The sequence below is a fragment of the Prionailurus viverrinus genome, chromosome B3 (genome assembly GCF_022837055.1).
Source record: "Prionailurus viverrinus isolate Anna chromosome B3, UM_Priviv_1.0, whole genome shotgun sequence".
Classification (NCBI taxonomy): Eukaryota; Metazoa; Chordata; class Mammalia; order Carnivora; family Felidae; genus Prionailurus; species Prionailurus viverrinus.
Window position 1 is genome coordinate 49,049,025 of NC_062566.1, and position 15,625 is coordinate 49,064,649.

General features: G+C 36.1%; 1 protein-coding gene and 1 pseudogene across 1 annotated transcript in view; both read right to left on the reverse strand.

Moving 5' to 3' along the window:
• Window positions 1–15,625, reverse strand: part of USP8 (ubiquitin specific peptidase 8) — a 78,808-nt gene that overhangs the window by 7,071 nt on the left and 56,112 nt on the right. The window contains exons 11-15 of the mRNA XM_047863696.1: window positions 7,376–7,960; window positions 4,682–4,768; window positions 2,704–2,781; window positions 2,026–2,288; window positions 323–535 (exon numbers count right to left, since the gene is read on the reverse strand). Coding sequence (XP_047719652.1) covers window positions 323–535; window positions 2,026–2,288; window positions 2,704–2,781; window positions 4,682–4,768; window positions 7,376–7,960 — 1,226 coding nt within the window. The remainder of the gene's footprint in view (window positions 1–322; window positions 536–2,025; window positions 2,289–2,703; window positions 2,782–4,681; window positions 4,769–7,375; window positions 7,961–15,625) is intronic.
• Window positions 102–194, reverse strand: LOC125169186 (uncharacterized; annotated as a pseudogene).

The window sequence follows — 15,625 nt, forward strand, 5'->3', positions numbered from 1 at the left end:
GCCAACTTGCTTCTTTTGGGCTGCAAATCCTGTACTGTCTCCTTCTCCTCAACAGGCTCCAGTTTATATGAGGTTCTGCCTTTGCCTATCTGTCCTTTACCAATTAGAGGGGGCTTTTCTCACATATCGTTGCGCAGGGGCCATGATTCTCTGTATTGTTCCAATTTTAGTATATGTGCTGCCGAAGCGAGCACTCTCACATTTTTCTTAAAGATATTTTCCCCCCTTCCTAATTTGACTTCTCTCTGGAGCTGGGTGGTAAGAAAGTGTAGTTAGATCGTCCTTCTAATATTATATTGCAAAAAGTATGAAATTTCTTTACCTGTTAATATCGTCCTGGTAACAGTTTCGGTTGAAATAATCGGCCAAATGTGGAGCATTACATAGGCACTGCAGTATTGAGTTCATATAGCAAGTATTTCCTAAATTACGAAGTCCAGTGAGAGCTGGTCCAGATCCTCCAAAAACAGGATTGAGGTTCCGAATCTGAGAAGCAGAAAGCCTTGTGATCTCAGCTTTAGGGTAGCACGTTGGCCTGAGGAAGAAAAAGTGTACAGAATGTCTTAAAATGCATGGCATCTAAAATTAAGGTTCATATTACAAATGGCAGTAAACTCCACCATTGGTATCACAGTACACAGTAATCTTGGAAAGAGTTAATAAGCCAAAAGGTACTGGGTCTTACAGGACACTTACTATCTAGGTAACACTGCTTGTATTTTGTGACCCTCCCATGAAACAGTACCTTAACCTCTTATGGGGGGGTCTATTGTTCTTACACCCGGAGATAGAGTCCCTGGATTCTCATCAACAGGCAGAGACTTCTAGTAGAGAAGGCTCTTTCAAATTCCTTTAAGTAATCCTAGGAAGTTCAGCATTACCAAATGTTGAACTCAACCAGGACGCCAAACAAAGAATAAAGAATATCTTACAGTGGAATAATCTCAAAAGAGGCAGGGATTATTTGGGTACTATTACCTGAAGTGTAGAGATATGCTGACAAATGTGGTAGACACTAGCCCCAGGTGGCTATTTAAATTTAAAATGAGGGGCGCCCAGGTGGCTCATTCGGTTAAGGTCCAACTCTCGGTTTTGGCTCAGGTCATGATCTCAGTTTGTGGGATTGAGCTGCCCGTCAGGCTCTGTCCTGACAGTGTGGAGCCTGTTTAGGATTCTCTCTCTGCCTCTCCCCAACTTGTATGCATATGGTCATGTTCCCTCTCTCTCAAAAAAAATCTTTAAAACCAAAACAAAAACAATCCCCAATGATGATTCAAAAAAGAATTAAATTTTACCAGTTTTAATAGTCAGTCCTAACATAAACCCATTTATTTATATTTCCATCTATCCACCTGCCCCAAAAAGTAAAGATTACAATAAGCAGATTTGATAATTATCTCCTCACAATCCTATCAATCATAAACCAGGAGCATTAGAGGGATCACACCAGGAAAACATCTAAACAGAGATATTGATTTGGGAAACTTAATTGAACCTACTGATAACTACTTATAAAGAGAATAGCAGAAATGCAATGAAAAAAAAAGGGAACAGAATAAGGATTAGGAACTGATACCACAATACTTGTTATTTTAACACTATTTAAGTTTACTCCCGCAGTATTCGGCTGAGTTAAAAAAAAAGTTTGGAATTTGAGAGCTGCAACAAAACAAACTCAACAGTCCTACAGATTATGGTCCTCAAAGAGAGATTTAGGGACCATGGAGATTTATGAAAAACTTCTAGGTAGTCTATATCATGCTGCCCTAAAATATAATAATATATATTCTTTTATACCTACATTAATACGGATTATGATAACCTTCCTGATAAATTTAAGTTAGCACTTGGGATAAGAACCAAGGAATTTAATCCATTCACTTTTCCTCTGTGCTACATAACAATGGCTAGAACAGCCACCCTCAGAAATTTCTGACTTCCTGATCTTAATAAGCTGAAATGTTTAGAGTAGAACTTTTCAAATATAGCAGATTCTTCTAGTTCTAAGAGTTAGGATAAACTTACTTATTTTCCCGATTAACTGTTGGAGTTACTGTTGGCTTCCTCTTCTCTTCCTCTTGAATGGCCTGGGTTATATCTGGGGAGGAGTAGGAACGCTTCAGTTTGGACGGTTCCCTATCCCGCTCAGCAGGGATCTGTGGCTTGGCTTTATGAGTTGGAGGGGTGGCAGGAGGTGCAGATGAAGGAGCCATTTCCGGTGGATACATATGAACAGTGTTGGTGGGTGAATGATAATAACGAAAAGTTCCAGTGATTGGGTCAAGAAACTTAGATAAAAAAGAAACAAAAACAAAAATAAAACAGGTCAAAAAACAATGACCATTACAAACTAAAGAAAATCACTCAAGGGTATTCTATTGCTAAGTTTACTTTCGGATTACAATAATTTGAGTAAGATGGTCATAATCACTTCTATGATTAAACTTCCAAAGAACTTTAGGTATTAGAATAATACACTGCTTCTAAATGACAAAGGCCAGAAATGTTCATATATGGTAGCCAGCATCTCAGATTGGTTATACTGAGAAATCCAATCCTGCTATAATTAGGGGAATGGGCTATGTCCTCCACCATGAAGAAACAGAATTGACTCTGCATTAGAGAAGACATAGAATAAACAAAAAAAGCTTTATAAAAAAGAACACATGACCATGTTATGTATGTGCTAATTTTGAGTTTTACCTTGGCCCAGCCTGAAGGCAGTCCTGGTACGATCCTCCCCATTTCTTCACTTCGTGCTCTTGTCAAAGGTTCTCGAGCCTGGTTTAAAAAAAAAAAAAAATCAATTAAATTTTGCCATACACAAACTTAAGCTACTTGTATCAAAAAACCAAAAAACCTGTGTTGGCTGCCCTTAATGTTTTTTAAATGAAGTTTAAAAATGAATAACTCTGTATGTTGTCTCAAAGTCCAAATACTGCCACAGCAAGGGGAAGAGCAATGTGTATATGCACAAGCCTATAATGATGATGGTTTTTTAAGTTTCTTTAAAAAACAAAAAACAAAAAACACAAAGACATTTCCACTGCTAGGTATCAACCCAAAAGAAATGAAACATATCTGCACACAAAGACTTATGTACAAATGCTCACAACATTATTCATAATAGCCCAAAAGAAGCAGAAGCAATCCAAATATCCATTAACTGGTGAATGAATAAAATGTAGTATACCCACATGAGGGAATCCTATTCAGTAAATACAAAGGAATAAACTACAGATACATGGATGAATCTCAAAAAATTATACTAGTTAAAAGCCAAATGCAAGAGACCATATGTATGTACACACACACACACACCCACACACACCCACGATTCCATTTATCTGGTATGTCCAGAAGAGACCTAACTATGAAGACAGAGTAGATCATGGTTGCTTGTGGCTTTAGGGTAAGGACAGAGAGTGACTATAATTGGGCACTGAGATCTTTCTGGTATGATGAAAATGTTCTAAAATGGATTGAGTAAATACTTGCTTCACACCTTTGAACTGAAACCACTAAGCTGTACACTAAAAATGCGTGAATTTTATGGTATGCAAATATTACCTCAATAAAACTCTTAAATAAAAACAAAAGCAAAGGTGTCTTATATAAGACCTAAATATTTCAAAAATTGTGATAAAGTAACAGAAAATAAGACTTGTCATTTTAACCATTTTTAAGTGTATAGGTTAGTGGCATTAAGTATATTCTCGGTGTTGTGGAACCAATTTCAAGAACTTTCTTCATCTTGCAAAACTCAAAACTCTGCACCCATTTAAACAACTCACTTCCATCTACTTGGCAACCACCTTATATAAATGGAATCATACAGTATTTGTCTCTTTGTGACTGGCTTATTTCACTTGCAAAATGTCCTGAAGATTCATCCACGTTGTAGCATGTGTCAGAATTTCCTTCCTTTTTAAAAAGGCTAAATAATACACCATTGTATGTATTTATCACATTTGTTTATACATTCTTCTGTCAATGGATATTTGGGTTGCTTACATTTCTTGGCTAGTTGGCTATGTGAATAATACTGCTATGAACATAGGTGTGTAAGGTCCTGCTTTCAATTCTTGTGGGTATATACCTAGAAGTAGAATTGCTGGATCATGTAGTAAGGCCTAGGTATTTTCTAATTTATTTTCTAATTTCATAAAATGAGAATATACTGTTGTACTTTAAATAGGAAGACAAACATCTATTCCCTTTTTTTAAAATTTAAAAATAATTTTTTTAAGTTTTATTTATTTATTTTGGGAGAAACAGAGACAGCATGACCAGGGGAGGAGTAGAGAAAGAAAGAAAAAGAGAGAGAGAGAGAGAGAGAGAGAGAGAGAGAGAGAGAGAGAGAGAGAGAAAATATCAACCAGGCTCCACACTGTTAGCACAGAGCCCAATGCGGAACTCGAACTCACGAAACCATTAGATCATGACCTGAGCCGAAACAGAGTCAGACGCTTAACCGACTGAGCCACCCAGGTGCCCCACATCTATTCATTCCCTTTAGTATATAAATGGATCAATATGTAAAAATAAACAAAAAACAGCTATAAAAGATAGCAACGATTTCCTCAGAAAGTAGATCTTAAGATGGAGGATGACAATATGGTAAAGACAACCATGTGGTTATAATCCATGTTTTCCCCCCACCCAATGAACTACTACTCACTTTGTTTCTTTCAGTGTCTTCTGTATTCTCTCTAAAAGTTCCAGTCTTTAGAATTCCACTTTCTGGTTGTCCTTTAATCTTAACAGGCTGTAAAAATTATTAAAATTTTAGAAGTGAAAGAAAACTTTAACTTTCCTCCCATAAAAACTTACCTATCAACCACTAGCTAATACAAGTAAATCCATCCGACTGAAATATAAAAGAAGAAAAAAAATGACACTTCTGAAAGTTTCTTAGAAAAAAAAATTTTTTTTAAGAGTAGAATCCACACCCAACACAGAGCCCACTGCGGGGCCTGAACTCACAACCCTGAGATCAAGACCTGAGCTGAAATCAAGAGTCAGACACTTAATTGACTGAGCTAGCCAGGCGCCCAAAGTTTATTCAATTTTATTGTCAAAGTATAGATATTTTTATATATATATATATAGATTTTTTAACGTTTACTTATTTTTGAGAGAGAGAGAAACTGAGCACAACCAGGGGAGAGGCAGAGAGAGAGGGAGACACAGAATCCAAAGCAGCTCCAGGATCTGGGCTGTCAGCACAGAGCCTGACACGGGGCTCAAACCCACGAACCATGAGATCATGACCTGAGTCAAAGTTGGTCTCTTAACCGACTGAGCCACCCAGGTGCCCCTCAAAGTATAGATATTTTTAATTAAAGGTGATAGAGCCCATGTGGAATTTCCTGACACTAACGGTAAAGAAGAAAAGAAACTGATGAATCAATGGGGGTGGGCTGCAAATCACAGTGGATTGGGAAGCAAGCACTGATTCCTAATACATGATGCTGGTCATCAGTGTATAGTCACCATAGCCTCTTTTGAACACTATCCTTTTATTTTAATCTCATATGATGTTACCTTCGAAGTAGTCATGTTCTCCCAAAATGAACACCCTGAAGAGAATGAAGAGATAACAGGAGTTTCATACACAATACTCAAAAGTACAAAACCTATGTTATATCCTCTTGGAACCTATCATGAGTTCCTTAAAAATTCACTTTGGTACACCTGGGTGGCTAAGTTGGTTAAGCTTCTGACTCTTGATTTCAGCTCAGTACATGATCTCACGGTTTGAGTTTGAGCCCCATGTCAGGCTCTGCACTGTCAGTGGATCCTTGGGATCCTCTCTCTTCCCCTGCCACCTCTCTGCCCCTCCCCTGCTCTCTCTCTCTCAAAAATAAATAAACTTAAAATTTTTTCACTTTAATTTTATAGTTCATTTAAAAATTACAGTAAAGTAAAAACTTCTAAATCTTTGTGATAATTTAATAAAATTTATTTAGAATAAATTATATATGTTACCTACTTTTAAAAGGACCACATAATAAATACAATCTTGTTTTCAATGTGTTATATATCACAGGAAATGTCAAAAACTAATGTGATATTCTTGGGGCTACTTAGATTTGCAGGGCTATTTGGCACCTATATAGTAAATGACCCCAGAAATATGAATGCTTTCAGTTCTTTATGACTGCCTATCTCTAAGTGAAGCAAGACAGAAAGGAAGTAGCTTTGGAATCTCACTGAATATGGGCTCTAAGACAAATTATTTAACCTCCAAGTTTCAATTTTATTTGTAAATTAAATATCTCATGGGCTTATCATTAGAAGGATAAGATAACGTATGAAAAATCCTTGGCGTATAGTAACTACTACTGAGTAATATTTAATGAATAATATTAAAATTGGAAGAGCTCAACAATTCTGAGTCTCCCATAAATAAAGTGAGAACGTTTTAGTACATGAGCTTCATTTCCCTAACTTTAGGTGTTTAGAAGGTTTTTATATGAGAGTTGTATTTTTGGTAGTTAAGGTTACTAGATTAAGTGTTCCTTGAATAAGTGTGCCATTAATATAAATTGTTATTTTTGCCATATGCCTGAACTGCTGCTTCAAAAGTCATAAAGGTAGACATTCTGTAAAGATATAGTATTTTGTCTTCCATCCAAAGTCATTTTCTACACTACCAAGAACGTTATTTCTATTTACGTGCATATAAAAAGGACTATAACTGTTCCTACTATTATAAAAACTTATTGTTCAAAAGGGAAAGGCATTGTTAATTGTATAATAGAGGAAAAAAATAAAAAGCACATATGATATTATTAGGTTAAAAAAGAATAACAACAAAAAATTTTCCTCAAAATTATGGGAATCAATTTTGGGGAATAGCCCAGGGCAGAAAAAAAAGCAACATTAATGGGATTATTGCCAATATTACTGATTAGATGAAGCAATAAACAAAAGGACAAAGATGTAACCAAAAAAATCTTTATACACAAAGATAAATGTTGGGCCATTTAGATGTTACTGATTTTGGACATATATGAAACAAATACAAACTCTACCATATACATATTTGGCACCTAACTCCTCTGTACTGAGAGGAAGATTATATTTCATTCTAGTCTTCTGATGATCATATATCACATATAAAAATGAAGTATGTAGTTAGTTATCTCAATTGCTAACACATATTGCATTTCATAGACAAAAAAAGCAATTCCATTTCCAGCCAACCAAAAGAGTAGGTGAGTAAATGTAGATAGATCAGTATAAATCTATCACCCACTAGAAAATTACTTAAAAGGTCTGCCCTTATCTATAGAATGCTAGTGGTATCATCTTCTTACATATAACATTTTATTTCCCTTACTTGGCAATTTGTACTGTTTCTGCTTACCTTGCCTGAATTTGAATCTCCTGCCACAGAGGCATGGGGTCCATCTCCCACTGACTTTTTCTGCAGTTCTGGGGTGGGACACCTTTTACCCCTATCTTCTGCAGATTTCTTAGCATCAGTAGTTTCATGTTCACTTTTACTTTGTCTTTTTATTCCTGTTATTTCTCTGCCCCTCTTTGCTGAGGTTTCCTTATCTTCTTTCTTGGCCTGTTCACTTTCTCTCCTTTCCATTTCTTCTTTTGCTTTTTGTTGTTTCTCGGTGATTTCACTTTCTTCAGTTTCTTGTTTCTTTCTGACTTTTTGTTCTTGTTCTTCTCGCCTCAGTTTCTCTTTCTGTTCTTCTTGCTGCTTTTCTCGAAGTTCTTTTTCTTGTTTGTTTTTCTCCATTAGAAGAGCAGTTTCTGCATGAATACGAGCTTTTTCTTCATCTGTTAACATGGCAGTTGGAGGGGGAAATACTGGCTTTGTGGAGCGATCAGGAACAACTTTTCCATCCTGAGAAGACTGTTGCTCGTGATCTTTATTTTCAGATTTTATTCTATGATCTTCAGGCAATTTGACTGCTGGTTTTTTAGTACGATCAACCTATATTAACAAAAACAGAGCCAAGAATATTTTTGCCAAAATCCAGGAATGTAACCTCAGTTGTTATAAAAGAACCATCACCTTTGTGGAGACAACATTTGCCAGAACATCTATTGATAACATTACCCTATGTCAAGGTTTCTCAAAAGGCACTTGGCACTTACTTCCTACTTGACTCCATACTTTCAATACACCATGATATTCTGTATATGTTCTGTATATGGAAATGGAAGAGTTCACCTAAAACATACCTAAAGTTCCATTTCCACATAACCAATTGCCTATTCAGTATCTCCATGTCAGCGTCTCACATATACACCACAAACCAAGTATGGCCAAAACTGAATACATGCTATTCCCCCTACTAACACTGTCCTTATCTCATGGATGTAACCACTATCCAAACATAGCTCAAACCAGAAAGCTGAGTTCTATATGTCCTCCCCTGCCCTTATGCAGTCTGATGATTTTCTTCCTCTGTCCCTCTCCATCAGCACCAACCAAGTCCATGCCAACATCTCCTCTACACTGTTTCCTTTTTTTTTTAAATTTTTTAAAATGTTTTTATTTATTTTTGCGACAGAGAGAGACAGAACATGGACAGAAGAGGGCCAGAGAGAGAGGGAGACACAGAATCGGAAGCAGGCTCCAGGCTCTGAGCTGTCAGCACACAGCCCGATGCGGGGCTCGAACCCACAGACGGTGAGATCATGACCTGAGCCGAAGTCGGATGCTTAACCGACAAGCCACCCAGGCGCCCCATCCTCTACACTGTTTCCAATTAGTGGAACTTGTTTAAGATCTTTCTTCCCTCCTAAGATATAAGCTTCAGGAGGGTAAAGACTGTGCCTGATAGACAGTAAATAAATATGCTGTTGAAGGAATGAATAAAATATTCTGTAACAGTTTTCACAACAGTTAAGTTACTAAATACAAATTGAGCTTAATAAACTATCTAAATTCCTGAATTAGTGTGTTAAATGTTTATTACCTCAATTTAATAGCATATTAATTCTACAAAATTGTTAGAAATGACCCTAACATCATTTCTTTTAAGAGTAAAATTTACTGAAACAAGTATAACAACTAATAAGAATATCTGCCAATAACAACTTGCATGGTATTCTTACAAAATGAATTATATGTTTTGCAACTAGAAAATAATACCATAGGAAGATTTTAGTGAAGAAAAAATCATACCTTTGCTCCTCACTTCTCTTTTTACCTCTTTACTTTAAAAATCTATTGTCTTTTTTCTACATTTGAGAATGAAGTGTGAAGAACCACTACAAGGATAAGGATAATCAAAGTTCCATGGAAAGGAACCAAAATAAGTTTCCATCTACATTTTAACAACTTGATCCATTTCCCCCCTAATTTTAAAACCATAACTATGATCATGTTACTTTCACCTTTAAAATTCTTTAATTTTCCTTGTGCCTACAGGATAAAATTCCAATTTGATCCAAGTATCTCTTGATGACTCTTGCCCATCTTTCCAATCTTATCTACTCTCACACTTGCCTGTCTCCAACAGAGAGCTGTGTCCAAGCACGTCAAAACTACTCACTGGTTCCAGAGCATGCTTTGTTCCTTTAGTCACAAAATCTACTTGTCTCTTTCATCCTCAAATCCTATTGAACTCATAGCCCAGATAAAAATACTGCCTCTCTATGAAGATCTCTCTGATACCCTGTCAAAATTTCTCTCCTTGCTCTGTGCTCTGGTGAGCAATTATATTCTGCCTTATACGTTGTTTAATTTTGTACAACTTTCTCCTTCTAAACATCAAACAGAATTCACAGCTTAATCATATCTGTAAACCTTCATGCTGTCTTTCACATAGAAAATCCTCAGAATATGTTAGACAAATCGCACATATCTCAGTCACAAAAGGATTATGGTTCAAATAACATGTTGATTAAGTTTAAAGGAAGTACAATAACATACGCTTTTTTTTTCAATTTCTTAAATTTATGTTAAGAAAAATTAATCACATACTGTTCAGTCTTAAGATTTAGTCCAAAATATTAAAAGTAGAAGACCTTTAAAAAAAAAAAATGAAGAAATAAACCATCTCATTTGATATAAAAAAAGATTAAGTTTTCTATTCATAGCCTATTGTACAAATCAAATGACATCCATTTCAAATATGAAACACTTGAAATATATACGAAAAAATAAAAATAAATGTTATAAAAAATCTTTTGGAAAAACAATAAGGGAGAATTAGTTTACCTTCCTTTGAGTAAAATGTAGAGAAAAAAGCTGCATTTTTATTGTAATACACTGGTTATTTAAAATCATTTAAGTAACTATTGTTAAAACATGCCTGCTGCAGAGGAGATCAAGATGGTGGAGTAGAAAGATCTTGAGCTCACCTCTTTCCACAGACACACCAAATTACAACTAAATATAGACAAACTCTCTGAGAATGACCTGAATACTAGTGAAACAGCTCTTTCACAACTAAAAATATAAATAAAAAGCCACATTCAGAGAGGTAGGAGGGGCAGAGACACAGTCTAGCCAGTAGCCACATACATTGTGCAGCAATATACAAATGGCAGGAATAATCACAAATGTAGAGGTCCTCCCTGAGGATCAAGGGGTTTAAGTCCCACATTAGGCACCCTTACCCAAGGGGCCTGTATAGGAAGGATGAGCCCCCACAATGTCTGGCTATGAAAATCAATTGGGCTTATCTCCAGGAGAGCCAGAGAGCTACAGGACACAGAGACTCTGCTCTTAAAGGGCCAGCCACAAATTCACTTGTTTTCAGACCCAACAGAGAGGCGACAGTTTGAAAAGCACCGGGGCCATATGTGAAGAAAACTTATTAACTAATTTTAGGGTATGTGCAGGAGGGGCAGGGATCTATAGGGACTTTCTCCAGGAATAGAAATGCTGGTAGGCACCACTTCTGATACTCTCCATGTGCCACCATTCACCCCACCTGGTGATCGCCTATGGATCAGCCCCGCCCAATACACATACTTTGCCAGGTACCCATCCAAGGCAGTTCAGGCTCAGCCACACCTGGTGGGCAGCCTAAGCCATGACAGCAGTCCCCCACTCCCCCAAGAAGTTCTGCTGGGGATGGGGAAGGCGTTAGTTCTAAACAATTGTGATCAGGCCTCTGAGCCATTCACACCAGGGCACACACAGCCCATAGGAGATACCCCTGAAGTGCCTGCTTCTGATGACCCAGAGGAGACTGTGCATCTTGGCCCCACAGGGTACCTTTGAAGGCCACTCCTTCAAAACTGGGAGATGCATCAGAATACACAGAAACACAGAGAGTCAAACAAAATGAGGAGGCAGAGGTAAATGTTCAAAAGAGCAAAATGAAACTTCATTAAAAGAACCAGAGATAAGCAATCTATCTGATAAAGAGTTCAAAGTAATGGTCATAATGATGTTCAGTAAACATGGAAGAATGGATGAACATACAAGAACTTTAATAAAGAGGTCGAAAATATAAGAAAGAACAACTCAGAGCTGAAGAATAAAATAACTGAAATGAAAAATATACTAGAAGGAGTAACAGCAGATTAAAAGATACAAAAGAACAGATGAGTGATCTGGAAGACAGAGTAGTAGAAATCAAGTTGAACAACAGAAAAATATTTTAAACAAAAAAGGGTAGTTTAAGGTATGACTGCGACAACATCAAGTGTACTAATATTTGCATTATGGGGATACCAGAAGGAGAAGGGGAAGAAAACTTATTTGAAAAAATATAACAATACTTTAAAAAAAATTTTTTTTAATTTTTATTTTTTTACATTAAATATAATTTATTGTCAAATTGTTTTCCATACAACACCCAGTGCTCATCCCAACAGATGCCCTTCCTCAATGCCCATCACCCACTTTCCCCTCTCCCAATACTTTCTTAACCTAGAGAAGAAAACAGACAATCCAGGTCCAGGAAGCAGAGAACCCAAAACAAGATGAAACAAAGAGGTGTGCACCAAAACATAATAATTAACATGTCAAAGGTTAAAGATAAAGGGAATTTTTAAAGAAGCAAAAAGTCACCTATAAGGGAAACCCTATAAGGCTATCAGCTGATCTTTCAGCAGAAACTGAAGGCCAGAAGGGATATATTCAAATTGCTGAATTGAATATATTCAAATTGCACGATATATTCAAATTGCTGAAAGGAAAAGCCTACAACCAATAATACTCTACCTACTAAGGTTATCATTCAGAATTAAAGGAGAGATAAAGAGTTTCCCAGATAAAAGTTAAAGGAGTTCATTATCACTAAAGTAGGCTTACATAGAAGGTTAAAGGGACTTCATTAACTGGAAAAGAAAAGGCCATAACTAGAAGTAAAATTTTACAAGAAAAAATCTTACTGGTAAAAACAAATATAGTAAAGGTAGGGGATCAACCAATTCTAAAACTACTATGAAGATTAAGATGGAAGTAGTAAATTCAAGTATGTTTACAATTGTTGGAGAAATATAAAAATGGAAAATGTGTCAGAAATATAAAATGTGTGTGACTGCTATATATTTAAGGTGTTATATATGAACCTAATGGTACAAAACCCAAAAAATTGTACTAGATACACAAAAAATAGAGAAAGGAATCCAAACAAACGTTAGAGAAAGTCATCAAATAACAAGGGAAGATAGCAAAAGAAGAACAAAGAAACAGAAAAGAGCTACATAAACTATCAGAAAAACGTAAAATGGCAAGAAGCACATACCTATCAATAATTACTTTGAATATGAATGCACTAAGTGCTCCAATCAAATACACAGTGTGCCAGAATGAATAAAAATAAATAAATAAGAATCATCTATATGCTCCCTACAAGAGACTTTAGACCTAAAGACAAATACAGATGAAAAGTGAAGGGATAGGGAAAAAAAAAAAGTGAAGGGATTAAAAAAAAAAAGCTGGGATAGCAATAGTTTTATCAGACGAAACAGACTTTAAAACAAAGACAGAGACAAGGAAGGGCATTATATGATGATAAAGGGATCAACCTAATGAGAGGATACAATTATAAATATCTATGCACCCATCCTATTTATTTTATTTATCTTTATTTATATCATATATATTTATATTATATTATTCACCCATCCTGAATACGTAGACCAAATATTAACAAGACATAAAGGAAGAAATTGATCATAATACAATGATAGTAGGGGGCTTGAACCATACTTACATGAATGGATAGATTATCCAGACAGAAAATAAACAAGGGAAATAGTAGCTTTGAAGGACACATTAGATCACATTGATCTAACAGACATAGACAGTACATTCCATTTCAAAACAACAGAATACATATTCTTTTCAAGTGTACACGAAATCTTCTCCAGGACAGATCACATGTTAGGCCACAAAACAAGTCTTAATACATTTAGGAAGACTGAAATTATATCAAGCATCTTTTCCAACTGTAACAGTATGAAACTAGAAATCAATTTACAAGAAAAAAATCTGGAAAGAACACAAACATAGAGCAACTAAACAACAAATCGATCAACCAGGAAATCAAAGAGGAAATTAAAAAATAAATGGAAACAAATGAACATGAAAACACAATGGTCCAAAATCTTTGGGATGCAGCAAAAACAGTTCCAAGAGGGAAGTTTATAGTCATATAGGCCCACATCAAAAAACAAGAAAAATCTCAAATAAAAAAACATCTAACTTTACACCTAAATAAGCTAGAACAAAGCTCAAAACCAGCAGAAGGAAGGAAACAGATCAGAAATAAATGAAATAGTAAAAGAATAATAGAAAAGATCAATGATATCAAGAGCAGGTTTTTTGAAGATATGAATAAAACTGATAAACCTTTAGTCAGACTCATCAAGAAAACAAGAATGGACTCAAATAAACAAAATCAGAAATGAAGGAGAGGAAATAACAACTTGACCCCACAGAAATACAAAAGATTACAGAAGATTATGGAAAATTATGGAGAGTCTGCATGGCTTAGCTGGTTAAGCATCCAACTCTTTGATTTCAGCTCAGGTCGTGATCTCGCAGTTCATGAGATCAAGCCCCATATGTTGGGTTCCGTGTGTTGGCAGCAAGGAGCCTGCTTGGAATTCTCTCTTTCACTTTCTCTCTGCCCCTCCCCCTGCCCATGTTGTTTTCTCTCTCTCACTCTCAAAATAAATAAACAAATTTAAAAAAAAGATTATGAAAGCTTATATGCCAACAAATTGGGCAACCTAGGAAAAAAGGATAAATTCCTTGAAGCATCCAATCTTCTAAGACTCACTCAGGGGAACAGAAAATGTGAACAGACTGATTACAGGCATAACTTGTTTTACTGCACTTCGCTTTATTTCACTTCACAGATACTGTGTTTTTTAAACATTAAAGGTTTTTGGCAACCGTGAATCAAACAAGGCTATTAGTGCCATTCCTCCAACAGCATCTGCTCACTTCATGTCTCTGTGTCACATTTAGGTAATTGTTATAATACTTCACAAACTTTTTATTATTATTATATTTATTATGGTGATTTGTGACCACTGACCTTTGATGTTACTATTTTAATTGTTTTCTGGTGCCACGAACCACACCTATGTAACTTAGTAAATGTTGTGGATGTTCTGACCGCTCTAAGGACCAGCTGTTCCCCCATCTCTCTCCCTCTCCTTTTCCCCAAGACACAATACCAAAATTAGATCAATGAATAAATAACCCTGCAATGGCCTCTTACATGTTCAAGTGAAAGGAAGAGTCACGTTTCTATCACTTTAAATCAAAAGCTATACACAATTAAGCTTAATGAGGAAGGCATATCAAAAGCTGAGTTAGGCCAAAAGCTAGGCCTTACATCAAAAAGCCAAGTTGAAAATGCAAAGGAACTCTTCAAAAATTTTTGAAGTGTTAGTTCAGTGAATATACAAATAATAAGAATGTGAAACAGCCTTACTGTTGTTTAGTGGTCTGGGCAGAAGACCATATCAACCACAACACTCCTATAAGCAAAGCCTAAGACCAAATCAACCACAACACTCCTATAAGCAAAGCCTAATTCAGAGCAAGGCCCTAATTCTCTTCAACACTATGACGGCTACGAGAGGTGAGGAAGCTGCAGGAAAAAAAAAAATGATATTGGCAAAGGTTGGGTCATGAGATTTAAGGAAAGAAGCTGTCTCCATAACATAAAAGTTCAAGGTGAAGGCAGCAGGTGCTAATGTAGAAGCTTCAGCAAGTTATCTAGAAAAATTAGCTAAGATATTAATATAGATGGAACAACCTTCTACTGGACAAGATGCCATCTAGGACTTTCAAAGCTAGAGAGGAGAAGTCAATGCCCGGCTTCAAGGCTTCAGAAGATAGGCTGACTCTCTTATTAAGGGCTAATACAGCTGGTGACTTTCAGCTGAAGCCAATGCTTATTGACCGTTCTGAAAATCCTACGACCCTTAAGAATTATGCTAAATCTAATCTGCCTGTGCTCTATCAACGGAACAACAAAGTCTGGATGATAGCACACCTGTTTACAACATGACTTACTGAGTATTTTAAGCACACATTGAGGCCTACTATTCAGAAAAAGACTCCTTCTAAAATATTACTGCTCACTGACAATGTACCTGGTAAACAGAATTTTGACTGAACGTATAAAAAGATTAATGTTTTCATGCCTGTTAACATTCCATTCTG